The sequence below is a fragment of the Trachinotus anak genome, unplaced genomic scaffold (assembly GCF_046630095.1).
Source record: "Trachinotus anak isolate AG129_WGS33_773 ecotype Australia unplaced genomic scaffold, CSIRO_AGI_Tana_v1 ptg000002l, whole genome shotgun sequence".
Lineage (NCBI taxonomy): Eukaryota > Metazoa > Chordata > Actinopteri > Carangiformes > Carangidae > Trachinotus > Trachinotus anak.
The window spans coordinates 5,034,022-5,061,979 of record NW_027273853.1 but is presented as its reverse complement, the minus strand read 5'-3'; the positions used below and the strand labels follow the sequence as shown (position 1 = coordinate 5,061,979).

Genomic DNA, 27,958 nt, shown 5'->3' with positions numbered 1-27,958 from the left:
TGGGCTTTCCTTTGCAGAGTTTTCAGCAGTGACGTTATGGCTTGAGACGGCTGCCCCGGTTTCGTCATGCATTCTTGGATGACACCTCAGGAGGGTTAGACAGACACCAGGTTATCCTGTTTCCTGTCCCAGACTCACATGCCAGCACACACACACACACACATTCAGCCAGGTTGTAAGTTGCGGATTTGAACGTGCAAATACCACCTTGCTCTATTTCAAGTCTATCTAAGGTCAACCACGATCAAGCCAACAGCTGCCAGTCAAGTGACATCACATGACATGTTTGATTCCCTTTTACCATATATGTGTGTGTTTGTGTAAGAGGGTCTGTGTGTGTGTGTGTGTGTGTGTGTGTGTGTGTGTGTGTGGCACAGGGGTGTCTATGCATTCATGTATATTTTTCCATTTCATATCATCACCCATTTGATTCAGCGGACGTGCTTTTTGACATGCTCGCAGGGAATGAGCAGTGTATTGAGCTAAAACTTAGTGGGCCAAAAGCTGTGTGTGTGTGTGTGTGTCCTTCGGGGCGACTTGTTTTCCTAAAAGATCCTGCCAAGGCTGCATGTGCTGTACACAAGGACATAGTCTGGCAAAAACAATTATCAGAAGACCCTCTACACTACTCACTCATCTTTCAGTCACGTTGTTTAGACAGTTTGAATTGAAGAGGCTGTTGCACAGTCCATGTTAGAACATCATCTAATTTCCGTTACTTGCTTTGAAAATTAAAGCCACAGTGTTCAGATCTTTTATTCTATTATTTCAGAATGTTGCAAATTATTCCTCTATTATGTTACAGGAAGTATTCTGATAATTTACTTAAGTAAACGCAGCAGCGGCAGCAGCAGTACTACATTTTATATATTAATACTCCATAACAGGTAAACATCCCACATTCAACATTTTACTTAACTAAAACTACTTCACTTTAATAAAAGTATCAGCACAAAACTGTAGGCCTACTTAAAATATGTACAGTAATAGTATATCACTGCACAGAATGGCCTTTGTCGATGTTAAAGTTCATCTCCATTTTTTAAATGATGCACAAATACTCTTTGTTTAACAAAGTTTTACACATAAAAAGTGTAAAAAAAAAAAAGGACAAAATAACAAACACCACTGCTCATGCTCAGTTGACAGGTGAAAGAGCAGAGAGCATCAAGATGGTTAGTGAGGAAACATCAGAGAGACTAAGCCTCACGTTAGAGCCTCAGTCAGACCCAGACTCAGATGAGGAGTCTGTTGAGACCAGAATCAGAGACTAGCAAATACTCAGGTATTATATAAAAAGCACCATATGGACATGTTTGTATGTAAAATCTTAATTGCAAAAGTAACTAGTGACTAAATAAATATGCTGGAGTAAAAAGTACAATATTTTCCTCAGAAATGTAGTGAAGTTGGAAATACTCAGTTTTGAGGTATTTGTACTTTACTTAAGAATAGCGCTTGAATAAATGTATGTAGTTACTTTAGACCACTAGTTTCTGTTTGTAGAAAAATGATGTAATTCTGGTGAAAATCTCAATCCTGCTTATATGTTTTTGGATAGCAAAAAATGTCAAATGAAATTAAAAAGGTAAAAACTCATTGAAATTCCAGTGGTTTACCACAATATTCATTCATAACATAAAATGCTGGTTGCATTGAAATAACAATTTTGGTATGATAAATTGTACGACTGCTTCATGACTCATCCTCTTTTAGTAAATTAAACAAACACTGTTACACAGGTCGTCTTTGGTCCTGCCTCGCTCTGTCTCATGGTGTATCCCATATGCAACAGCTGATGGCATTTCGAGGAGAATACCTCCAGCAGGGAGCATGGACAGAGGCAGCTGAGAAATAATCCCTCACAATCCTCTTCTTGATCACCTACACCACTCTCGTCTTACCCCGACCAACAACTGCACATAGACACGAGCACACAATTAAAAATGCTTTGAAATAGACTGTCACAGACTGCACTTATTTTGTACATTTCATCTTTTTGTCTTAAAATCTCTAGTTCCTATTTCTAATAATAAATAATAAAATTACTACATGTAGCCTAATGCAAAAGAGGTTGCTTGTAGTGATGATATCTGCAGCTTTTATTTTTAGCCTGTTTTAGCTCATTGTTTCGATTTTATTGCACATTACTGTATGGTTCACTTCTGTGCAACCTGCCCTTTGAAACATGTCCTTTAAAATATGCTTGTAAATGCATACATTTCTTATTTTCTTGCTAGAGTTATACAAAGGCGTAACAATGAATTTGATTATGATACGCTGATATTTTAAAATTGCTGCACCTATAGTGATCCCTTTTTAAAGGTGCTTACAGCAGCATATTCCAAATGAGATCTTAACTGGGATTTGAGCCAGTATCACTGATACAATGTGGATATAAATACTGCAGCACTGGTTATGAAACACTGTTGGAAGCAAGGACATCGACTGCAAAAGGAATTAAATGGACTCATTGTAATTATCAAGCAGGCTCGACTTTCACTAGATTTTACTTCATTAGTGTGTAAGTGTGTGTGTGTTTGTACACTGTGTATTTCCGTGTAGTAGGCAGTTAGAGTTACACGGCCATATTACTTTAATTGGCATAGACTACACACCAGTAGAGCTGTATGCCACAGTAAGAATTTTCCAACCAGTGCAGCAGTAACTTAGGTAACTGGATGAACATGCGAGTGTTTGCTTCCCTGATATGATAAAACAAATGCATATTTACATGCTAAGAAAAGGTGGGAGAAAACATTTGACAGATCATGTTAATGAGTAAGGACCAAACAATAAAAAAATTTTATTCATCTATAATTGAGAGATGGTTTGTTGCTAGAGACATGATGATGAGTATGATGAATTAGAAGAAGTAATGAAATCATTCTAACCCCAACCCTAACCAAAAAACTGTAGCTAACTAATAGATAATTGATTACAACTCCAACTTCAGGCATAGTTAAATATAATTACATTCTATTAAAATTGTATAATATATTGTTATATTATTTATTGCTATAGTAAGACTGTATATTGTGAGTTTTATAATATTCAAACTGATAAAGTTTAGGTCAAACTTTTAAGCCCTACATTTCTTGTCATTATTGATGTCACACCAAGGTCATAAGAGACAGACACACAAAAAATGTGTGTTTATGTGTGTACACTGCTAACAAGAGGAGACACTGCAGGCGTAGACAGTGTGAGAGAGAAAGTGAAAGATGCAGAAAGTACAAGCTAAAAATAGAAAAAAAAAAGAACATGATGATGAACAGCAGTCAAGGGTCATTTCTTTGTAAATGTGGCACAATCAGCGTTGGAGACACATCTGAGGAAGTTTAGCTAATAGTTTATTAAGTGTCTATTTACAACTGTGTTTTATGCCGTTTTGCTCCACTTGATTTCAGTTCAGTCACCCTGGTTGCATGTCAGTGTAAATGTGGTCATGGAGACACATTCTGTTTACAGTGCAGAGACAGGAACCCGGGAGCCAAACACGCAAAACAATCCTGTCCACAAGAAAACCCGCAGCAGCCAACACTGTGGTGGCCTTTGGCAATACAAGATTATTTGTACTAGTGAAATCAAAATCAAACTTGATTCAGTCAGCTTTTTAACACTCATTTCCAGTTAGGAAACACAAATGCAACAAAACTTTGCTCTTCTTACACTCATAAACACACACACCCATTCAACTAGTGAGTGATTTCTTGTTGATTTATCCATATAGCACAGGGTTTTAACATGAAACTAAAGTTAATCTACATGTCTTAGACTCTGATTTTTGGAGAACATGACAAAAATAAAGATAATCTTGAACACACTGAAAGATAGATGCTCACAAATCTGGTGAGAGATGGGAGCTGTACAAGTTGATACAAAACCTTTGTCAGCTTCTATCAACACTACGTACAGACTGATACACAACAACTTTCTTTAGCAACTATATCTTATATAGCAGAAGCTAAATACAATAAAACCATCAAAGATATGTTTCAGACTCAGAATGAAGGAACACTCTTTCATACACGGCCCCTGGTTTTACATTAAAATCACAACTTTCTGGCATCAGATCTGTGACACACTGACAGTAAATCACAAATGTATCTCACACTGTATCCAGAACTTAATTTATTTATCTATTATTTTACTGTTAGTGCACACTTGCATACATTTTATGGTGAAATTAGTTCTATGATAAAATGGTGTAGTGTTGATGCCAGAGAGTGCACATCTATTCCCCTCTCCTGTGTAGCCTTTGAAAAGATCAAATACAATAATAATACAGGTAATAATACTCATAATAATACAGATACTACTACCACTACTGCCACTACTACTACTTCTACTATTATTAATATTAATAATAATTACAATAATAATAACAATATAGAACGTTGTGAAAATTCATCTGGATGTTGGAGTTTTTGGTTGTTTTTGTCGAGTTGGATTTCAGTGGGACGAGTCTGTTTAAAAATTCAACATGTACAGTTTTTTAAAAATGTATTGTTTAAATAGACAATAATACACAGTATTTACCATATGCAGCCTGTGCTCTACGTGAGACCAATCAAACTTCATCCTGCTGAAGAAGACCAGTGTTGTGCAAGTATGCACATATAAGAAAACTATGAAAGACACTTACACAAATTCATACATGTACTGTGAACGCTGACATAAACTGTAAGCACATCTGAAAACATTACTTCCTCCTGGTGTGAGTGGAAAATAAGAAAGAGAGAGAAGACAGGAAAACCCATTATCCAGGTCCACGGGGTCAAGAGGTGAAGTACACACCACAGGCCAAATTCCCGGACTGGCAAATCACCCTGTACCCACTGCGATGGGACGCCCCCGTTACCATAGCAACCTAAATGTCGGGGGACTGTAAAGGGGAAGGGAAACCAATGTTGTTGAGTCACACAACAGCTCAGGTACAGTATGTCTTCCCTCACACACAAACTTACAATATCATGCCACAGGTGATTACAGAGACTCGACGTACTGGAACTATTTCTTGGCGAACAACAGCCAGATGCAGTGACTGTACACAGCATCCCAAAGTCTTGTACTCACAGTAAGGCTGCCAGGTTTGGGGCAATCGTGCCTGAACAGAGACCAACACCAAAACTTGTCCACGCTGACTGTATCTGGCAAATTGTGCTGTAGAGATGCTGCACACATATATACTGAGTGGACAGATAAAATGTTTGTCAAGAAAGACAGCAACACATTACTCTGCCTTTAAATCATGACTTCGTTTCACGTTGTCTAAATAAATCAACTTCAGAGAGGCCTCCACTCTTTACATTGAGCTAGGCTAACCTCATCTTGCCTATAGCTCAGTACTAAGGTGTTTCACAAACTATTATCCATGGTAACTTTTCAAGTTTTTACTGCAGCTGTGTCTGAGAGGGGCTGATTCAACTAAATGGTTTTTGAGGCTAATTTATCAATTCACCAGTAGGCCAATATTTATTATTGTTATTGTGTTAAGTTAATGTAAAAGCTAATGTTTACCTCTGACAGTAAAAAATATCTTATGCTTATGTGGGAGACCTCTTACTTGGATTAGTTTACAATAGAGAGCCATTTTTTATATTGTGTCTACCCTCTGTATGCAAAGTTGCTGTAACAGCAGCATTGTACCAGCAGTATAAGTGTGAGTGATTTTTTTTTATAGTCTTGGATATGATCTTGCCCTTTTGATAACCTTATTCACTTCAGTGAGGCATTTCAGCAACTATGGGGAACATTAACAGCTGATTCTGGCTAACTTTGTTAGCATTAGCTCTGTAGCTTAAAACCAAAAGCCCCACACATTTCATTTAATACAGTAGTTAACCTTTTGCACAGCTATGTTAAACAACACATGAGTAGCTTTATGAAGAGAAGTCAGTTTCATGTGATTCTGTTTGAGAATACATAAGACAGCAACGGAGTCAATGCTGGTATAAATCGATAAACACGTCATCTTTCAGAGGTTGGCCTGGTTCCTCTACCCTCCCTCTCTTGAAACGGAGTCAGTAAGACACCATAGGGACGGCACGATTATTTATAGACTGAGACTTGGAGACTGGAAAGCATTCCCATCCAGGAACACTGTGTCTGTTTATGCTGCACGGCCACATGCACACTCAGATAATTCATATTTAAATCTAAAATTACAATTTCTGTTGTTGCTTTTATTTAAAATCTTTATTTAGAAATAATGTAGGTGTGTCTAAGATTATATTTACTACATTTAAATCAAGACCTAAAGGCGTGCAGCTTCTGCCAGATCAATGACTAACACGTCTCTGTTAAATGTGGCATTTAGATTACTACTGATTTGAATTGCAATGTGTTTGGACTCTGGGTTGTTATCTTATTCCACTCATAACATATGAATGGACAGACAGGCGACTACGATCTAGATCAAATTCAGGTTGAAACGTTTCTTTCAGGGGCAGATGGGTGGGGAGGATGAAGTCCAACACCACAGAGGACTTGTTTGCAGGTGAGAGCTCGATTCAAGTTCCTGTTCTTGTCCCAGCAAATCTGATTCCTATAATCTGACGATGCTCTGTTCAAGAGAGGCTGCTGTCAGTGGACGCCACACATCTGTGACCTTATGGTTACAGGATTGTCCCTTGAAATATATGCAGCAATAATGGCACAATGTAAACGTATCCATCCTGAATCAGTCTGAAGAGTGTTACCGCATTGGTGATGCATTACAATCAGTTGTAATGTTCTCAAGATGCCATTAATGACGCATCTGTTAACATGAGATTAGTGCCAGCTGCTAAAACTCACACAGGAAAGACGTGACTTCACAGGGCAGAGGGAGGATATCAAAAACTGTGGGAGAGACGCATTAAGACCAGCTGAGGTCATGTTTTCCATGATTCCAAAATTAGATCAAGGCACTGAAATGAATATACGGAAGATTGACACATGAAATATTTTAACCAAAAAGAGGAAAGATTTTGCCGATTATAGTATTGTTAATTCTTTGTTGGAGCATGTTCACAGTATACAAAACACAAACTGAACATTGTATCCAGTCCAATAGCAGGTTATCTGCTCAGCCCACCCACCCACCCACCAACCACCCACCAGAACTGCACCACTGAATTAAACTCAGTCATTTTCAACGACTTACATTCTGTTCCTATTTTTCCTACAAATGTTAAAGAATCCATATTTTACACTTTTCCTGAGTTTTGATAACTATGAGAAGATATATTTGTGGTTTTAAGTACCAGAGCCACCTCGGTGTAGTTTTACATCTGCTCTCCGAGGCTTCTCTCTGGAGCTCTAGCAACAACAGGTCGGTGAGCCAATCAGAAGAGAGGATCTGAGCACGGTGGGCTGTCACTTGATTTCAGGTAAACACTCAGAGAAACCAAATCCTGTAAGGCTGGGCAGTGGGATTGAGGCATGGTTGAGCGTTGTGAATGCTTTGTTGTGTCCTGACGGCTGGTTTTAAGGCTCCGTTTCTGAATACAGGCTGTGTGCATTTCTCTGTGGACTGAGGCTTTGATGCTTTCACAGTATTAATATAGAACCTAGAACTGCTTTATAATCAAAAAAGATGTGGAAATCAAATTTTATACAATATGGGACCTTTAAGAACAGCTGCCAAATTACATAGAATTTCAGAGCAGACCACTGGAGAGAGTGTCTTATCTTCTCTAGCTAGAGGTATTACATAATCTCTGGGATCCAATGAGAATACATAGGGAGGAGAGGGTTTTTCAAACTGAACAGTATGAGCCACCTGGCCAACAACTTGTGATTGTTTAGATGCATGCACTGCGCTGGACCATCAAATAAAGCAATAAGAGGAGATGGATCCAATGTCTTCTATTATATCGTAGAGAAAGTATTAAAAACTGACTGTCAGGACTGGTGTAGCCTTGGACATGTCCAGAATATGTGAACATTGGATCCAATGGATAATTCTCTGTCAAGTTACATCTGGACTTTGTTCATTTAAGCCCTCTTCCCATTTATTCAGATCATCTAATGTGTTGTTAGTCTTGATAAATTCAATCCATCTATCATCTACCTTCATCCTGCCTCTTTGAACCATCCCCACTTCACATCCTGCTGTTGGCAAACTAATCACATAAATATAAGAAAGATTATCTCACTACCTTAATATGACAGGAACAGCTTTGTCCACATTGTCCACTGTCCAGTGTTATGTTAAAATGCACTTCTAATTTACAAAATAGGCTCTGATGCAAATTGTATTAAAGCAAATATCTTTTTTCTTCAGCAGTCCATTAAAAAAAGGGTAGTTTCAATGACAAAGAAAGATTTTAATGGGAAAAGACAGAAGAACAAAAACATTTGTCTCTCAAAGGTCGACCAGAGAGAGGCAGCTGCAATGTGACCTGACCGACAACACAACTTGACCATACTGGATAAAAGAAAGCAGAAAAGGTGATTAAAGACAGGGAAGGAGAGGTGGAAGATGAAGAGGCTAGAAGAAGGAGGAGGAGGAGGAGGAGGAGTAGGCACAGTAAAGGAGAGTGTAGGGACGGCATGAAGCCCAGAGGAGGGGAGGGGGAAAGAGCTGAGAGGGTGAAGTGAATCGGTCAGCTCGTTCCCAGAGCAGCTTCCCAGCAAATCACAGCATGACTTCAGACTGCACTTACAACTATATTTAAGACACACACACACACACACACACACACACACACACACACAAACACACACACACACACACAGAATGTGAAATAAAATACAATAACACACTTGTGAACTACACTCCATGACAGATGCAGGTCAGTTAAGGTTTCCCACAACACAGCAACAGTGACCCATTCTGCACTGCTGAGATGTTATTGACCTGCAAACATCCTGCCTGGACACGCAGAAGCTCGAGGACTGCTCTCTTCTAAATGGACACTCTGCTGTTTCGCTTGTTAACTGTCTGTTTATCTTAGGACTGAGCTCTACCAGGAAAGACATGCGTTGGCTTCTCTATACAACCAGAATTTATTACTGTTTAAACAATGGCAGCTTTCCCAGCTTTTCCAAGACTGACAATAACATGGACTACAAAGGAAAATTGTCCAGGGTACTGAGAAATGCATGCACCAATAGTATTAAAACTACACGAGCACAAACAATAACAAATTGTTACTTAGAGTAGGACCTTTTGACTGTGACAATAAGACTTTAAATCTAAGTCTTGGCCTCTGATAGACGTTATCTCAACTCTTCCCTGCTGTATTTTCATTTCCTTTTCCACCAGCACAGTTAAATGAGATTAAAGCTCCATGTGGTAATTTGTGGCACAATATGGGATAAGTCAAGATTCACAACTCCAGCATTTTGCACTTTGTCATCAAAGATCACGGTGGATTGAGAAAAACATGCAGAATGGCAACACTGACTCTGACTCTGTCACTGGTGTCTGCAGCTATGCTGACAGTTCTGTGAGGCTGTACTTTGGCACACTGATGCTTTGAGATAAACACAGCATCCTGATGTGCTCACAGCGATAATCTCAACACGCTGATATGTAGCAGGTAATAGTTAATATGTTCATCATCTAAGCATGTTAGCATGCCAATAGTTTCTAATTAGCCACAAGTGCAACTAAGGGTGATGGGAATGTCATCAGTTTTGCAGGTATATATTTATAAAGAAAATAACTGATTATTGGTTTATTGACTAATTAACCAATCATCCTGAATGGGGCGTGAATGTCTGAACCAAATTTTATGGTGATTCATCAAGTAGTTGTTGAGATATTTCACTAAAAAACAAAAACGTTGAGCTCATGGCGATGCCAGAGGAAAGGTCAGGGGTTCACCACAGTTAACAGGATTGTTCCTCTGGAGACCCTGAGTGTGTGAAGACAAATGTCATGGTTATTCACCAAATACTTACTTCAGTCTGGATCAAAGTGGTGAACTGACTGACAGACCATCACTGCAATGGACTAATGGTACATCACAGGTCTGAATAGGTATTCTTAGGCATCTCGATTGAAGCTAAAATGAGAAGTTGATATTTTACTGTTTGGTGATTATATAGAGCTTTAAAGTGCCAGCTGAAAAGAAACACTTCCACTTTTTTTTTTTTACCAATTCAACAGTTATAATTGATCACACAAGACAGATACACAAGATTACTTAAGACTATGTAACACTGTTGCATGTGTACTGAATATACATGGTTATATATATTCTCCAGTGGATTTATTTCAATATGCTTGTGGATTACAGTTTCATTTTCTGCTAATGTGAGACTACAGGGGCTGGTGGCTGGAAATGAGGTGGCCACAGTAAACAGCCCGGACAGGAACGCTGCTGGACGAAGGCCTAATTGGTTGTGATCTGATCCATACAGTGGCTCCAGTGGCTAAAGAGAGAGCTAAAAAGGAGTTAGCAACAACCACAGCTCCCGTAAACCTCAAATGTTTCCAGCTCTGCACAACAGGTGTCAGGATCTGGAATGAGCAAACAGGGGCTAGCACAGGAATGACAGGCAGCTTATTATTTATCTGTGGTGTCACAAGCCAAGTTCCTTTCCAGGCAGACCTGGATAGTATCAACAATAACAAGATAGAGCTGGGAAAGTGCTGCTGTTGCAGGAAGACAATGGCTAATTATGAATATGCAGTGGGGAATTAAGTAGGCAAGATACACTTTTTTCTCTCTAATTTAAGTCAGACTCAGTTTGTGTGAGCATTTTGTACTGAGGCATCTTGCAATAATTCTGAATTAAACTTAATATCTAAACAGCTCAAAATAAAATTCTGGGAAGGCGCTTTGCCCTTGAGTAATTGCAGCTGCTCTTTTGATTGGTTCGCTTCAGCGTACAGTACTGTGGGTTTTTAAGACTGTTTATTCACAGTAGCTGAACAGACGAAGGTCTAAAACAATAAGCTTGAAGATGTTAAAAATGCAAACTAAAGCTGAGGGGACCTGCAGAGTCAATAATTCTCTGTCAGTAAATTGCAACAAGCAACACCTCTCATATCACAAAAACTGTACTTGATCCTTCATTATGATAAAAATATTGATAAGTGTACCTTTAAAGATATTTTATATAAGTTGAACAATAAAAAAAATGCATTAAATCACTGTGTATTTAGGAACAATGGAGGCTGCAGACACATGGTAGGACATCTAACTATCATATTAAGGACCTGCAGTCTTTTTCTCCCTGTTCTGACTATATGCTTATTAGAATGAATCTTAAACGTACAGTATGTAACGTCTGCTGCTAGCAGAAGGGGTCTCTCAATCAAAACAGTAACAAAAGACAACATTTGGTGAAGTTGTGAAGTAGCGTGGTATCATGGGAGTTGTTGTCCTCACCACCATTGCCATCAAGACAAGGTGGTCAGAACAGGTAAAAACACTGAATAATGCAATTTCAAATTAAAAGTTTGTGTTTCGCCGATGCTGTGCAGCAGACACAAGACATCAGGGAAGGGTTGGGAGCTGAGACTGATGCTAACCTTTGTTTCTATTGTCTCTCTGATAACTTGTGTGCCAGATATTCATAGGTTTTTAATGGCAGCCAAATTATTCACAGAGTTGTCCTTCTGTCCATAACTAATGGATTAAAACAAGTTGAAACACAGAGTAAGGCAGTTTCACATTAAAAATCAATGATTCACCGATGGTCTTCAGGGGATATGGGATGTCTCAGAGTGGATGTGAGCTCAGCTGACTAACATGTGCTTGGCTTTTTCTCTCTGATAACTTAGGATCCAGATGTCCAATGACTAAAATCTTTCATCTGGTTAAGTTAAAAAAAACAACCAAGGTGTAAAAAGAGTATCTTAAAAATGTGCCTTAAAACTGGATGTCCATTTAAAGCTTGTGACAGGCAAACACAACACAGAGGCAGGTGCAAAATTGATATGATATCACTGAAAGGCGACCGCATGAAACCAACTGTTACCAAGATTAAAATCATGCATTTCTGTAGGTTTGAAAATTGATGGAAACATTTGGGGTAATTTAATAATAATAATAAGCACACAACTCAACAAAATACAGTATATGACATTGGTCTGGGTGTTTTTAGACATTTTAATGTGGGAAAGTTACATATTATAACTTTAACAGCCACCAGAAGGACCAGTAGTCAGCGAGCAGGTGCAACATTTGCCACAGGGCATTTCCAAAACACAAACCCACTGTTCTCATCCTTTTGAACAGAGAGCTGCACGTGCCAAAACTAAATCAAATGTTCAGCCCACGTTCATGTTCATGTTCACGTTCAGTGATGTGATGTTCTTGTCTGGTACAAATTGTCCCAATCTGTGCCTCTGGAGGCCCAACGTCAAAGAGCCAGTACAGGTTGGGCACAGCATGGTGCATTTCTCACCTGCACTGCACCAACAAAAGGACCACTGTGGGTCTTCCTCATTAACTCACTCCCTTCAAACACATACACACTGCACTGAGAAGCAGTGTCTGCTGAACCTATGACACAGCATGGGTCCCTAAATCCTATTGTATATGCACAAAAATACATCCTGCAGTCGACTATTCTGTGATGTGTTACCAAAGCAGTTTGTTCAGCACAAATGGAGAAGTGAGAGGGGCAAAGAAAACAGCTGCCGGGTTTATGATTCTTATTGTCAATGGGGAATTTGTGAAAAGATTGTGGCTTTCATGTAGCGGAGCAGTGGTAAATAAGGCAAGAGCCACGTAGGGCAATCAAAGAAGTTGTCATGGTTACAGTGACTGCTGTACTACTGGAAAGGTACATGGAAAATTGAGTTAAACACAGGCTGCAGTGAGTTTACGATGTTTTGTCAGTATCAAGTGGTGTTTGAACACTGCACCTCGGTCAGTTTGTAAATCATAACTGTATGTGCTGTCACTTCAAAATACTACTCAACTCATCCTGATCCAGCCCACAGTCCTCATTGCAAGTTATTATTTGCTGTTTTCTGAAGAAAATCAGGAAGTGCTGCCCTGTTAGACAGACGTAATACATGAACCATTGCACAATCAGTGTAGACATCACCACAAGAGTTACTAATAACTATGGTTCTATGAACTTGTGTGTCTGGGTTTGTGGATCTTTTTTGAATTTAATTTGCAAAGGGCCCTCAACCTAAAAACCATTCTCCAAAGCAAAACCAAGTTCCTAGATTGACTTTCAGAGTCCGAGGTGGCAACTGGTTTCAGTTCATCTCAGTAAAGTATGTATAAGGGAATCTGCATATACATTTAAAAAAATTTAAAGCTTTAAGTTTTCAAAGTTTGAAAGGTTTGGGGGTTTAGACACCAGTTTGAGAAGTTAAAAATACCATACTGGCCCAAAAATAAGATGAGACAACTCTAAAATACTGTCTTTTATTAAAGAGGCTAGTTATAAGTTTTCTCTGCTGCCGAACGTGGTTTGTTGGAGCAGTTGAGGTGAGGTGACCAGCTGCTGGTGATTAAAGGAATGAAGTTTGATGCCAAACTCACAACTTTTCCTCTAGACTGGTACATAAACAGCTGTAAATGCTAACAAACAGCTATGTAGCAATAGCAAAACTTACAAATAGCTCCTTTAAGGCAGCTGCAGTACAGCTAAATCAACCTGCGCACTGAACTGTAGTTGTGGAGTTAAATATTCTTTACTTGGGTAGTAAGGTGGTTATATCATCATAGACTGATCTTCAGTTTTTTATCCATTTAATTTTTATCTGCCTTTCTTGGTTCTAATGAAGCGTCTTGCACCACTCTTGGCTGTTGGAGTTCACATGCACACAGCCTTTACTGCAACTGCAGGACGACTTGTTCTAGTCGTTTCCTCTGAGGAATAGTGCTATGAAACTGTCACATGAAGCTTCAATATCTAAACAATCTTCCCGTTTCCCAGCGGCTGGTAACGAACACTCAGTCAGGCCTATCCAAGTATTTACCCTCAGATTGGAGAAATCCATACCACACAAACAACTTATTAATAAACTACATAGAAGGTGACTGGAATGACTGGACTTGCACCTGCAAGTTGATACTACATGGCCAGTGAACTAATGTCTAAAAATACCAACATATTACATAACACCAGGAATCACTCAGAGGAGTGGGTGATGTGTCTTGACTCCCAATCCAAACAACAGAAACCACATCACTAGTATTCTTGTGAAAAAGAAACTTATCCATACTGAGCCTGTACATTTTAGTTGTGTCTGCTGAGAGTTGTCACTGCAGCAGGATACGTTCTCACACACCAACGCCATGAATGACCCTTTGACATCATGCATAAGTCTTTTTAGATACCTAGAGAAGAGCGAGAGCATCAAGGTTTAAATTTGAGAATGAGTGAGGGGGTAAAAAAACAAGGGCTTGCAATAAAATAAAATCTATGTAAACTGACATTTGGTCAGTATATTAGGTAATCCAAGAACTGTCTGTGAAATTATTTGCTAATAATCCCAGCAGATAGCACAAACACCTGAAAGTATGAGGACAGTAACACATTCATTGTTGTGACTCTTGGCTCTTTCCATCAACACTAGATAAATGACTCAATTATGTATAACTTTAAGCTGTAATAAAATATAAACAGGTGAGTTATACAAAAATTCACCCCCAGTTGTCATGAAGGAGGAAATCAGCTTCACAGAGCAGAATCAGTTTTTTCTGCCAGGTTGTAAACATGTTTATTTCTGCTGTAAAATTGGCCATTTTAACACGGGACTCTACAGAGATTGACTCTCTTTTGGAGCCAGACCCAAGTGGCCATTCGAGGAACTGCAATTTTTGGCACTTGAGTGTTGGCTTCATTTTTTTGGCTTTGCTTGGTAATTTAGCAGTCAAAAATGAATTAAAACAAACCTAAGTGAAGTCCTCACATTGTAAAATATTTACAACAAATAAATATCTGCAGACACACTGTATCTTCCCTGGTGACGCTGTGTTTCATTTGTACTGCAGCCATCTTCAGTTCTTGCTGATGTTCAGATGAACCCTTCTCAGTTCACCCAACATGGATGTGAAAACCCTCAAACAACCTTAAAGCTGATGAGTCAGCACCTCATTGTTTCAATTTAAATCCAATGTCTTGGATAGAGCCAAAAGGCCAGAAACACATAACTGTCCTGAACATGTTCTGACTACACTGTGGCAAATGACTTCAATAAAACCACAACATGAAATGATCAAGGACTGTTTTCCTTTAAACAATGTTATCACATCCTTTGGGTATAATTACAACAATGATTGCATAATCTCTTGGCTCCCAGGGATCCTGAAGTGAACCCTTTACTGTATTTTGCAAACATTATGCTCAGATTTCAGTATATTTTCATCACAAACCTCTGTCACAACCTGGTATTTTATTTGAACTTGCCCATATATATTTTTGATGAAGTGTAGTGCTGCTAATAATTAATGTGTATGTTATTTTTAACTGACAAAAAGCTGTTTTTTTGTGGAACTTAGGACACAATATTTCAAGAGAGAATAATTTTATTTCAGAACAACAGCAATCGAGAACACATGCATCTCCGTAGTGTTACAAAACAAACAGAATATCCCATCATGTGGGCTGTTAAAGTCGTCTCTATCCCCCCTTGAGACATGTGCTTCCTTCTATTCATGCTGTTCTAGTTGTCACTAGGAATAGGACCTAAAGCTGTTTTTCTACAAAAACTTGTTTTGCTATTCTGCCAATATGATAATATTCCAGTTGTTTGAATATTGTTGTCCTGTCTGTCTGAACAAAACCAACACAGAGCATTTCCCAGATTGAGGCATGTGTAGATTCAGTACCTTAAATCTAGTGGAAACTCTTCACTGCACATTATGGGCTCATTGGGTTGATGACTTTGCTATTAGCTCCTAAAAGTTTCCTCAACAACTGTTTCCCATTAACCTGCTGTGTCTCGCTTTTTAACATCTTCTTGTCAGGTTATTAAAGCTCCTCTGTCTTATGGCTGTGCCATGGTTCATGTGTTCCCATAGCAACTTGCGTGAATTTGTTTTTGTGTGACGTCTCTTGGTGATTCTGAATATATCCATGGCTGTCTTTGATTTAGCTTGGACTGTGATCTCTTTTTGTAAATTTACTGAATTTCTGACCAAGTTTGCCATAATTTTAAGAGAAAGATAAATCAAGCAACATCACAAATTCTGTGTCTGCAAGGGGAAACAATTAAATAGCTTTCTCCATTTCTTCATTTACCAAAGACAGGTTCTAATGCTTCTAATGTTGGAGGTAGGATTCATATTGAAACAGCAGGTGATGCGAGATGTAAGTCCGGTGTCAGTCAACACACAGGACTGATCAGTATCAAAAACTACAACACACAAGGTACAAAGGGACAGTTCTGATTTGTAACAATATGATTTAACACTTAATATTAATTAAATGTTCCTTTCAAACAAAACAAAAACAACTCATCAGCAACAAAGTTAAATGAAGACAACCACAAATCATTCAATCAAAAAAAGCAACTTACAAATTACAATGGGTATGCAAGTAATCTGCCTTGGTTATCTGGTGCCTCTACAGCTCTGCACCGCTTCCCTGTCTTCAGTTTTACATTTCATACACTGTGTATGTCATCATGCAGTTGGAAATGCAACCAAGTTGACAAAAACAAATAACTATGCATCTGCTATCTCAAAACACTTGAGTATGGATCTTAAGTCTGAGATTCTTTGAGGCCTTAAAAAATATTGAGCTGTAAGTGGCCACTTAACTTGTTCCTTTTCCTTTTATAGCAGCTCAGCTCTCTCCAAAAAGCTCCCCTAGATAAACAAGGCAGAAAATCTTTCCGAATTTATGGCATTTCACCAACAGTCACATCAACAGTTACTTGCTGCACTCGGAATACTGTCTCTCATAAAGACACTTCTCATGACATGTGAATATTGATATGCACACGTCTCTCAAACCACAAGACTAGATTTTCTTTAAATTTATGGTCATAAAAAATGGTGACAAAAAACCACAAAACATAAAACAAAACAGAAACTTAAATATAAGCTGAGAACTTCCCAGTACAAACTAAACTTTTACTGTTGGCAACAAAAGTAATGTGCTGGTTGCTGACATCACATCACATTCATCAAACTGAAATGAAAAAAACTGTCTGTGCTGAATGAATAAATAAAGTCAAAGTAATATTCAGGGCTGATCACGCCTTGAAGCCCTCATTATCACCCATTCTTCAGCTAAGCTTCTCTGAAAACACCGATATCTGATAATCACCACTGGTCACGACTGAGCTGTTATTATGGTTCACTTATGTAACAGGTGAATTCAGGCAAAGCTGCAAATCTCCCTGTTTAAGTTGTAGTGTCTAACTCAGTGATATGTTTGGAAAACTTGCCTCAAACGGCTGAAAAAGCTTGACAGCTCACTGAGAACGATGATGACGTTTGCCAGGTTTGGCAAAAGCTCTCCATCATTTATTAGCTTAAGCCTTGTTCACACTCAAGCCATCAGATCTAACACTGACTGGATCAGTGTTTGAAATGCCAACACACTGTTTCCTTAACCATAAGTACCTGACTGTGAGGAGACTTTACTGCTTCTTAGCAGTGAAGCAGAGCTTGGTCCCCGGCCTGTGGCCCTCCGGCTCTGGGTAGATGGTCCTGAAGGTCAAGTTGATGCGAGGGCCCCGGTCATGGTACTCTTTAGCCACTTGATGCTGGTGGAAACAGAGACACAGATAGAGTCCATTTTTATGCCATTAAATGATTTTTTAAATTAATTTTATGTAGTTACTTTTCAAAACCTTTTATCCATATAATAAACTGGGAATGACTCAATGCCTCACTAAAAACAGTTGTGCTGACTGCAAGTGTGAGTGCCTACTAAAGTCTGAAGTTTTCTTATCAAAAAGGTGGGAGGAAGTGCAGCAAATATAATCAATAAAATGATCAAGAAGTTCTAGTGTGTGACACAGGTACACACTGACCTTTATCAATCTTAAGAATCTGATACTGTACTCACATTGTAGTGAAAAGTGTAGTGTAGTGAATTTATTAATTACAAATACTCACTTCAGGGTGAAAAATGTAATATGTAATATGTAGAGTGCCGACACAAAACATTTTCTAATCTATGCAGTAAAAAGGGTTATTTATATATTATTTATACATTAGTCCCTGTCCCTTTGCTGTGTGACTGACACATGCAATCAGATTAGAACAAAAAATGAGACGACAAGGAAAGAAGATCAGTGTTTCCAGGATATCAGGAGTTTCCAAAACACAACAGTATTTTTGTTTTGCAGCTGACCTCTGCACTCCATACAAAGGTCAGCCTGAAAATGGGACAACATACAACAAACATCATTTCTTCCCCTTTGACATATGGGCTAAAAGTCAGAAGTATTCCCCTTCGTAAAAACATTACTAAAACTGTTCTGTGGAATGTCACAAGTTTTTTTCCCCTCTGTCAAGAGCTCAACTCATTTATGTCTGGACCTCACACACACACACACACACACACACACACACACACACACACACACACACACACTTCTATCTTTGTGAGGACACTCATTGACATAATGCATTCCCTAGCCCCTTACCCTAACCTTAACCATCACACCTGAGTGCCTAACCCTAATCCTGACCCTGACCTTAACCTAAACCTAATCCTAACCATAACTAAAAGACTAACTAAGACTAAAACCAAGTCTTAACCCTCAAAATGTGATTTTTAGGTGTCTCAAAAAGTGAGGACCGGCCAAAATCTCCTCACTCTGTTAGTAAAATACTTTTTTTGGTCCTTACTATGTAGCAAGTACAAGTACAAGTACACACACGTACACATGTACACACACACACACACACACACACGCACACACGCACACGCACACACGCACACACACACACGCACACACACACACGCACACACACACACACACACACACACACACACACACACACACACACACACACACAAACACACGCTCCTTCTCCTTCACCTTCATCTCAAAAGGAGGTGAGGGGTTTGCTTATCCACAGTGGTGTGAAAAGAAAGAGGCCGGAACAGGCAGAAATAACCCTGCGTCCCTTTTCAAACAAGTGAAGTACTTCAGCAGGATTGACAGGTTTAGTTAAATATTTAGCACTCACTTCCAAACCCCTCTGCCTGAGCCAGGGGGGGTTTGTTAGGCAGACTTTGACTGCAGTGACGGAGAGAGAATTAATGGTGGTGTGATCTTCTTTCTCTGGCAACATCTTTAAAGGAGAGATGAAACCTTTGTTAAGGTACTCAGGGAGGTGTCGCCATAAAACACCTGTGACCTTCTCTTTTTTCTTATAAGCTTAAACCTCTTTCATTGTCTCTGTAGTTCTCCCCCTTTCTTTAGTCCCCCCATCCCCTTTTGTTTACCCTAACTTCTTCTTACTGTTTAGTGTGATCAGCTGGATGTTCTAAACACAAGATGTTGCTCGTGCATATAAATCTATGATATTGCCACTTTTGTCTCACAACCAAAAGTGGAAAGAGATTGTAGTGAGTGTAATGGTGCTGGGAAGGTTTTCTTGGCACAGTTTGAGCCCTTACTACTAATCAATCATCGTCTGAATGCCGCAGCCTATCTGAGCATTGTTGCTGACCATGTGCCACAGTCGACCATCTTTGTCGTCTCAAAACTGGTTTCATGAACATGATAATGAGTTCAGTACCCTGCAACCATATCTGAATCCAGTACAGTACCTTTGGGATGTGGTAGAACAGGAGACTGGCAGCATGAAAGTGCAGCTGATGAATCTGCAGGTGTGACATGATGCAATCATGTCTGGCAGAAAAACTAAATTGCTAAATTACTCATTCACTCTTTAGAAAGCAATACCTCCCCTTTTTCTTCCAACTGCTTATAAAAGGACTGTTTTTCTCTGAATGTTCATTCATGCAGCACCTGAAGTGCAAATGACAGTTTTACAAATGCTCCCAATGACAACTGTCATGTGGCACAGAGGAGTTTAGTACACCACATTACTGATTTAACCCATCCACACCGTCCTCGCCTCTTCTTTTCTCACCATCCTTCCCCCATCCTCAGTTGTCTACATTACACACTTCCTCACGTTTTCCTTGTTGTTGTTGCTTATGATTTTTGTGTTGTTTTTATGCTTTTTGGTTTTCATTTGACTTTAAATGCTCAAAGAGTTTGTCCTCCCCTGCACAGCTGTTTCTGTTTTGACTGGACAAAGCTAAAAATAGTCAAACTAAATAGTACGACCTGTTGCAGACAGAGATGATGTATTTTTCTGTTGTTCCAAAGGCTGAAAACATTTAGTCTTCATGAAACTCAATTTATTGTAATATAACATATTCTCACTGTGGAGTGCGACCCAGTTCTTTTTAACAGAAACCACCTGCGCACACACAAGAAGACTTTCCATCCTGTTTCACCCACTCATACAAACCCGGTCGCTGTCCCTGATTGTAAAACAAATGACTCTTATTATGCTGAAGCTCTGCTCCTCTCTCCAGGCCACTCCATCCATCCTCACTGTCTGTCGGTCAGAGGAGGAACCCGAGGCCCTTGAACACAGGTCTACCCTCTCACGTGTGTTCAAACAAAGGCGCTTGCACAGCCACACACACTCATAAAGGCACACACACACACACACACACACACATACATACATACACATACACACACAGGAGCTGAGCAGGTGAGGTCAGTCTTCACCTGACCTCACCTGGCTGAGGCAGATGAGGTTTTCAGTGCATTTACTGTAAATATATAAGGTTAAATGACATAACTGTTTGTGTCAAGGTTACTGCTTTAATAATAGTTATGGATAGTGTATAGCTCTTTGTAATATATTACAAATAGATGCTGAAAACAACTACTACCAAAAATGAGGCAGGTAACAGAAAGTATAAAATTTTAAATAACTGACCAAATAGACTGAGAGGTTATTCTTTGTTGTTATTCACTGGAGTTTATTGTTCATTTCGTCATTAACTATGTCAGAGTGTTTCATAGAATTACTGCTACGCTGCAGTATAATAGGGTCAATTATAACAGACAATCCACATGAACCTTGAAGTAACAATACATATAGTTTACATTTTAATTTTGCTACTCTATGTTGCTGAAATACAGCAGTGATTCAGCCAATAACAATGTAGCTGATTAAAGCTTTCTGTTTTAAAGGGTATGTGGTGTGGGTTTTTTTTTTTTTTTTCTAGAGGTATATCAACTGATGCAAGTCATGGGATGTGATTCATGCACAGATTTGTTTGTTTTGGTATAAATAGAAGAAGCCCTGATAAAGTTTGCACAAGAGGTAACGTTAACAAAAAACACAACAAACAAGACAAACAGTCCAACTCTGGCTAATGTGGTGTGACCACAGAGATCAAAAACTTAGCGACAAAAATGTTTCCCAAATAAAAAATAAAAAAGCAACCCAAATCTGTCCCTGTGTCCAGTGGCTGATGTTTTTATGAATGGCCATTTTGCCTGCATATGATTGGTGGGGCCTACCTGCCAATCATCCTGTGTGGCTCCTTCCATCAGCAGAAGTGTCCCGTGACTCAGAGGAACCCGAACTCGCTCCACGTAGGTGTAGTCGCCGTCCTCCTCCTAACACATAAACACAGAGGGTAAGAGACAGTGTATAACTGTCTAACAACACACACACACCTAACACAATGTACTGTGACATGTTGAAGGCACATTCTGTTACCTGTAAATCACTACTACAAGTCAATACAACTCATCCACATCGTGACTAATGAAGCCTGCCTCCTAAGAAGTGTATACTTTAACACCTAAAAAAAGACAGAACGATAAAACACAGGCCTCTGAATGATCTGCTGAGTCTAAACACACTTCCCTCTGTGGCTAGTTTTCCCTAACTCACCTTGGCTGCCGTTCTCACCTTCCTCTTTTCATTAAGATTTCCACAGCAATTCTGTTTTATCAAGTAGCATGTGTTAAGAACAAAAGACAGCCTCACTGACTGTGAGCCACATACGACTACCAAAACTCAAGAAAAACAGCAAAGGGTCAAATATAGTGTCTGCAGGATTCAGAAGGTCAAAGACCTAACAAGGACACTTTAAAGGGGCCATTTGTAAGTTTTCTCTGCCGCCAAACGTGGCTTCTTGCCAGTAACAGGTGGTGGTGATGGTCCCTTGGCAAGAGCTTCGGCCGTTGTTGTCTCTATAATACAGAGATTATAATACGTCCTCTGAGCAGCGCTACGTCTTCAGGGCAGATTGGAGGCTACAGTGAGTTGCTATTGGAAAGTTACAAGACAGGCCGGGGCTAGCTGGTTAGCATGCTAACTTCAGTAGAAGAAAAAAGAGTTAACACTGGCGTAGCTTGCCACCTCTGGAGACAGCTGTTGGTGAGTACAGGAATGAAGTTTGATGCTGAATTCACAACATTTCTTCTAGACTGGTAAGTAAACAGCTGCTAATGCTAATGGCGGCTATGTAGCAATAGCAAATTCACAAATAGCTCCTTTAATGAACACTGGGAGCTGGATTTAAGGACAAAATGAGGAAAGGATTATGACACAAGACTTAAAATGAACACAGGTTCTGTAGCTATAATATGTAAAAGTATTATAAGGAAATAAAGCTGTCAGTGTTCATAGGTGTAATATCCTTAATGCGTAACCTAGTCCTAATGTACAAATGAACATATATCTGGAGCAGGAAAACCAGATTCCATGCTCTACCATCATCTCACCAGTGGAGGCTGCTTGCGGAGGCTGAACACTCTGGTGTCCCCCAGACTGAGGGAAGCGATGGTGGGTTTGACACCCAAAGAGGCCTCATTGTCACTGTGCCAGCCAATGCTGTCATGGCTGTCCCGATACAAGTTACACAGCAGGGAGTTGAATCTGCATCCGCTCGCCTGCTCCACTGCTTCATGAAGGGTTAACAGCAACGGATGCCACTGTGAGGAAAAACACGAAAGAATGAAAATGAGACAAAAGACACAAAATAAAAAAGATAAGACGACAAATGCTAATATGTAATGTGTTCTTTATTTTCCTTTAATTAATTAAACTCAGGACAAAGTAACAAAATAATGACAAGAAAAAAACAAGAGATAAAGGAACAGATAAACAGACACTTGTGTAAAATAAATGTGTGGAGGCTGCTGTGTGAACACATTTTCCTTTGAGTCTTGCTGCAGCTGTAATGAGTTTATCTAACCTGTGTGTTGGCAGCCATGGTGGAGCGAGCGTATGTATACGGCAGTTCTCCATACCAGCAAGTCAGCCTGGGCTCCTCATATGCCTCACCTGGACCCAAACACACACACACACACACAGACACAGACACAGACACAGACACAGACACAGACACAGACACAGACACAGACACAGACACACACACACACACACACACACACACACACACACACACACACACATAAAAATCTTAACTTAAAAACAAATGAGGCCATGGTAAAAACATTTTGTAACCTCTATCGCTAACAGCATCTGTTTCATCTGCCAACACCAACTTTAAATACTTGACAGTTTTACATGCTCACTGCCACAGACGCACTTCAGTTATTAGTCAAGATCTATGAAGATCTTCAGACCCAATACTGACGTCTCAAAATGAATATGATGGTGATTTAATGACTGATGAGCTGCTGCAGCCTTTTGAAGTGATACTCCACCTAAAAATCTGTTTTTCAAAGAATTAAACACTCAACCCCTGCAGGCTTCAAATGCACTGTTAATTTCTTCTTTTACAGAGAACAGCCACCGTGGATAGTTTTCATGATAGAATAAAAGCGCACAGATCCATCCCTATATTGCATTAGTAACTGGGTCAAGGCAATTTGGACTTCAAAAGAGAATGGATTGAGTCTGCTTTTCATAGCTACCTCTCTTCTGCTGAGTCACAACTATAAGGCAGAAAGCTGACACAGTTTGGGTCTTAATGTTTAATTTTTTCAAGTGTAAAATACGTGTAAAATAATCATCTACTTTATCACTAGAATCTAGTTCTGGCAGAAGGAAAGGTAAACATCTAAATCTAATTTCTCTCTGTCTGTCTTCCTCTGTTGATCTTGGTGTATCTCTCTTTCTCTGGGAACAACCAGATCTCTCCAAGAACTAATCATTGGGCATTAGTGTATTTGGCCAGCCCTCTGACACGAGAACATGGTGGAACCAAAACAAACAGCTCGAGCAGCCATCACTTTTTATGGCGCTGAATTACTCAGGGCCTCTTGAGGTAATATCTATAAATATGTGAGGTCATTTATCAACTCTAAAAAGCTCTACTCTTTCCATAAAAAGATGCTATCAGGGGAAAAGATTAACAAAACCTTAATGCACTCACAGGGTCCAGATTACAGTCCCGAGCAATGGTTGGAAAAACTGAGTCAAGTGAGTTTTAAAATGACAGAGGACGCAGGAGGAGTGACCGGTGAAGGGTTATCTGTTTTCCACAACATCCTCTTTAACCCAAACGCCACATGGATTTTGTTGACAAAGTCTGAGGAGTGATGGGCAGAGGATTGCACAACTTGTCTGAGTGGTCAGTGTTTAGAAATCGGCCCGTCTTCGTCACACTGTTTGTGTGCTACAGAAGTATCACACAGTAATGCACAAGAAGAGAGACAGAGACAGAAGAGATGGGCGAGAGCCAGCTGAGAGAAAGGCTGATTCTGTGGAAGTGAGGCTGCAGCTCAACAGTCTTGCTGTATATAGTCTGTCTGAGTACAATGTGTGAGCTATTCTGTGCCAACTGTTTTGCAAAACTAAGTCTTTGCACAACTTACACACGTGCAGGAAGAGAGTGGCTGCAGTTTGTGCTTTTGGCTACATTTGGTTAATTTTCTCAAGACATACTGTACTAAAACATCTGGCATGTGCACCAAGCAAGTACCACTGTGTGTATATTTGTGGCCCTCAAAGGATAATTAGTATATCTAATGGAATGGCATTTAATATTTTTATGTAAATTCAGATGCACATTGAAAACTCTTTTCACCTTTCAACTCACAATCACAGGTTCACATTTCACCCCTTTCACACTGCTTGCTGTTAAGTCTCTGGTACACACCCTGCCTGTAGTTGGTCTTCTGGGACCAGGGAAGCTCTGCAAGCAGCTTACTGAACATCCAGTCTGCCTCCTCTGGGGGGAGAAACCCAGGCAGCAGCCGCAGTCTGCACAGATGGAGGACATAACACACACACAGCAACTAAGTACCCATAAAGGTAACATGTATATATATTATATATATATATATTATATATATATATATATATATATATATATATATATATATATATATATATATATATATATATATATATATATATATATATATATATATATATACACATATATATACACAGTATGTACCTCATGTAATTAGTGTTTGCACAGGATAGTTCAAAATGGGGCACCCTAGTGGGCTGCAGGCTGAAGGTGCCAATCATAAATCCCTGGCTCACGTCTTGACATGCACCATTTCCTTTCTCTTCTGTACTATCAATGCTCTGATAGAGGCATACAATTCCCCCAAAATAATAGAAAAGGTTAGTCAAGAATACACAAGCAGGAAACAAACCTTTTACTTGCTCAGTCAAAGTGTCAGTAATATGGGATTCTGGGAACTTCAGCATCACCTTGCTAAAATGCTAATTGTTTATCCTGTGAGTGTTTGCTTAAAATGGCAGAAATACAAATCCAAAACCCAAATTTACCAGGACTTAGCAGATGACTGTTGTTATTGTCCCTTTGTGCTTAACTGTTGCACATGATCTAAGACTAGCAGGTTTGGAAATAAGACTCTAAGAGAGTGGTCAGAATGGTCAGTTTCAATAGCAAAAGAGCAATTCAGCTAGAAATGCTAACAAGATTTTCTCCTTGTTCAAGCCCAAGAGCTGGCTATCACAAATGGAGGTGAAATATCAGTCTTTTTCAGTTAATTTTTTTACTCTGATTTTACTTTGCACCATAGCGCTTCTCTTAATCGTGATAAATCCAGGGTCACAGTCACAGACTGTGCCACATTAGTGTGGCTAGAACTTGGTGTCATAGTCTTGATAAAAGCATCATCTAAATGCCTAAAAAATACATTGAAATTCTGTCATCTTAAATACCACTTTGCTGTCTGTACAGCACATAATACTACATATCCAGTATCTATTAAAAAACATAGTTCATACCATAAGCGGGGTAGAAGGCATAATATTCAGTGAGAGCTCTTTAAAGCATTGCTTGTTGGATCACTGCCATCTAGTGGATTTAACACACCATCACAGATTTGTCATCAGCTATAAACGCACTTGTTCGGTACTATCCATTACTTTTAATTTTCCTATTTTACATTTGGTTCGTTTTTTTTCATCAATGCTTCCTTCGGAGTAAGATTCCCTCTCCTTTAGACTGCACTCACCTGGACACTCCTGATGGTCCATGGCTAATCTCATAATCACCTGCATGTCTGTCCAGAGGAAAATGATGTGTTAGTCATCCTGTGCACACTACACACCCGAGAGGCAAGCCAAGATATCAGACTGTACAACAGAAACTCATTTAAAAGCAAAGTTATCTGAAACAAAACCCTGAAGCGCTCTATGCAGTGAAGACAGAAATGTGCAACTTACTCTATAACCTTCTCTGGTGGAACATCTCTTACTGGCTGTAATGAAGAAAAGACAGTAAACAGAGGGAATGATGCCTTCATTAAAATGTATATAACAAGTTATGAAACACCAAAATTCAGTGATTACTCCTTTATTTTTACCTGCTAACTGTTTACCTTAGTGGGCTGATGGAACTCAAATGTCTTAGATGTCTTCTGTGGCCCAAATCCCCAAGCACCTGGGGCTGGGTTGGCATTTTTGGGTTGATGGTTGTTTGGAACTGTCGCTGTTTTAAATGACACAAATAAGAAGCTACACATCAAAAAATAATGATCTAATTCAGTGAAGAAGTCACACTTCACATAAATTACCTGATGGTCCTGTGTGTTTTGGCAGCTGTTTGGCCCAGGAGCCCTGGACTCTGGCACGCTGACGCTTATCCGACATCACAGCACATCTGTCGGGTGTGAAACACAAAGTTTTCTTCAACATGGACACAAAGTCTCCACATGTTAACAGGCGGAGTAACCCAGACACACTTAATATTCATAAAAGTGAGAGCTTTCAGAGGGAATGAGGGACTATTTCTATTTTCTGTCACAACAGGTGAGACACTCATACAAACACTTGTAAACCTCCTGCTCTATTTTTGTCTATTTTTTTGTATATGTCTGTGTGTACTAAGTGCCTTTAGTATTTGTGTATTCCTTTGCGAGCAATATTAATATTTACTAGTAATACTATATTTTTGTATTTCTTTGTGATATCTGTTGCTGTTAGGTCATAATATATGTATTTCTAAGTATCTGTTTTATGATGACACTTCCATTCATTCCGCAGTCTATATGTGCTATGATATGGTTTGTCTGTCTCTCATATTTACCGTCAACCTGCCCGGGAACTGCTCATGTAAATAAGCTTTAAAATGCTAAGAACTAGGAACTACAGACAGACCCTTTAAGAAAATCTTTTCTAATTTCTGAAACTATCAGTCACAGAATTTTTCATTTGGAGAAATCTGACTGAAACAAACCGTAGTTAAGATGCTAGTTTGTCTCTGGGCTAATTTAGCTGAACCTACTTAAAGTTACTTTAAAAATCACTTTGTAAAGGTTAAAATTTAGAACAAACACTCCGTTAACTCATGCTCAACCTAATCTTTAAAGGACTTACCTAAATGGTTGCTAAAACACAACAATACAGCTCCAAGAGAGGAGGAAACTTTACATGTTCTGGCACGCCTGCTGTTTGACGGCCATAGCGTTTGTGTTCCACAAAAACAAATCCTACCCGGAACTAAAATCAGAAAGTGAGGTTCCGTCCCATTGTGGTACAAAGTATAATTGTACCATAATTTACTACTAATAATTATTATTAGTAAATTCAGCTTTGAGATTCATGGACTTTACGTGATCATTTTTATT

At 39.3% G+C, this 27,958-nt stretch overlaps 1 protein-coding gene across 2 annotated transcripts; it reads right to left on the bottom strand.

The window, feature by feature from the left end:
* Positions 1-25: 25 nt before the first annotated feature.
* Positions 26-27,824, bottom strand: alkbh3 (alkB homolog 3, alpha-ketoglutarate dependent dioxygenase). 2 transcript variants are annotated; one of them, XM_071491996.1, is made up of 11 exons: positions 27,708-27,824; positions 26,906-26,991; positions 26,711-26,820; positions 26,556-26,590; positions 26,345-26,392; positions 25,003-25,106; positions 23,131-23,219; positions 22,658-22,867; positions 21,443-21,541; positions 17,490-17,632; positions 26-123 (listed from the first exon to the last, which is right to left on the bottom strand). In XM_071491996.1, the coding sequence occupies exons 2-10, from the start codon at positions 26,979-26,981 to the stop codon at positions 17,507-17,509; spliced, it is 897 nt and encodes a 298-aa protein (XP_071348097.1). In that variant the 5' UTR covers positions 26,982-26,991; positions 27,708-27,824; the 3' UTR covers positions 26-123; positions 17,490-17,506. The 2 variants fall into 2 exon arrangements, with proteins under 2 accessions (XP_071348097.1, XP_071348088.1); XM_071491987.1 differs by lacking the exon at positions 26-123 and having other exon boundaries at positions 15,426-17,632.
* Between the last annotated feature and the right edge of the window lie 134 nt (positions 27,825-27,958).

Bases quoted from the DNA above. Each gene is read 5' to 3' on its own strand.
- alkbh3 (XM_071491996.1), bottom strand. From the start codon at position 26,981: ATGTCGGATAAGCGTCAGCGTGCCAGAGTCCAGGGCTCCTGGGCCAAA. The intron at 21,542-22,657 runs GTGAGATGATGG...TTTATGTGTTAG, and splicing joins TCCGCAAGCAGCCTCCACTG to GAGGAGGACGGCGACTACAC. The intron at 17,633-21,442 runs GTAGGCCCCACC...TGTTTCCACCAG, and splicing joins CCACACAGGATGATTGGCAG to CATCAAGTGGCTAAAGAGTA.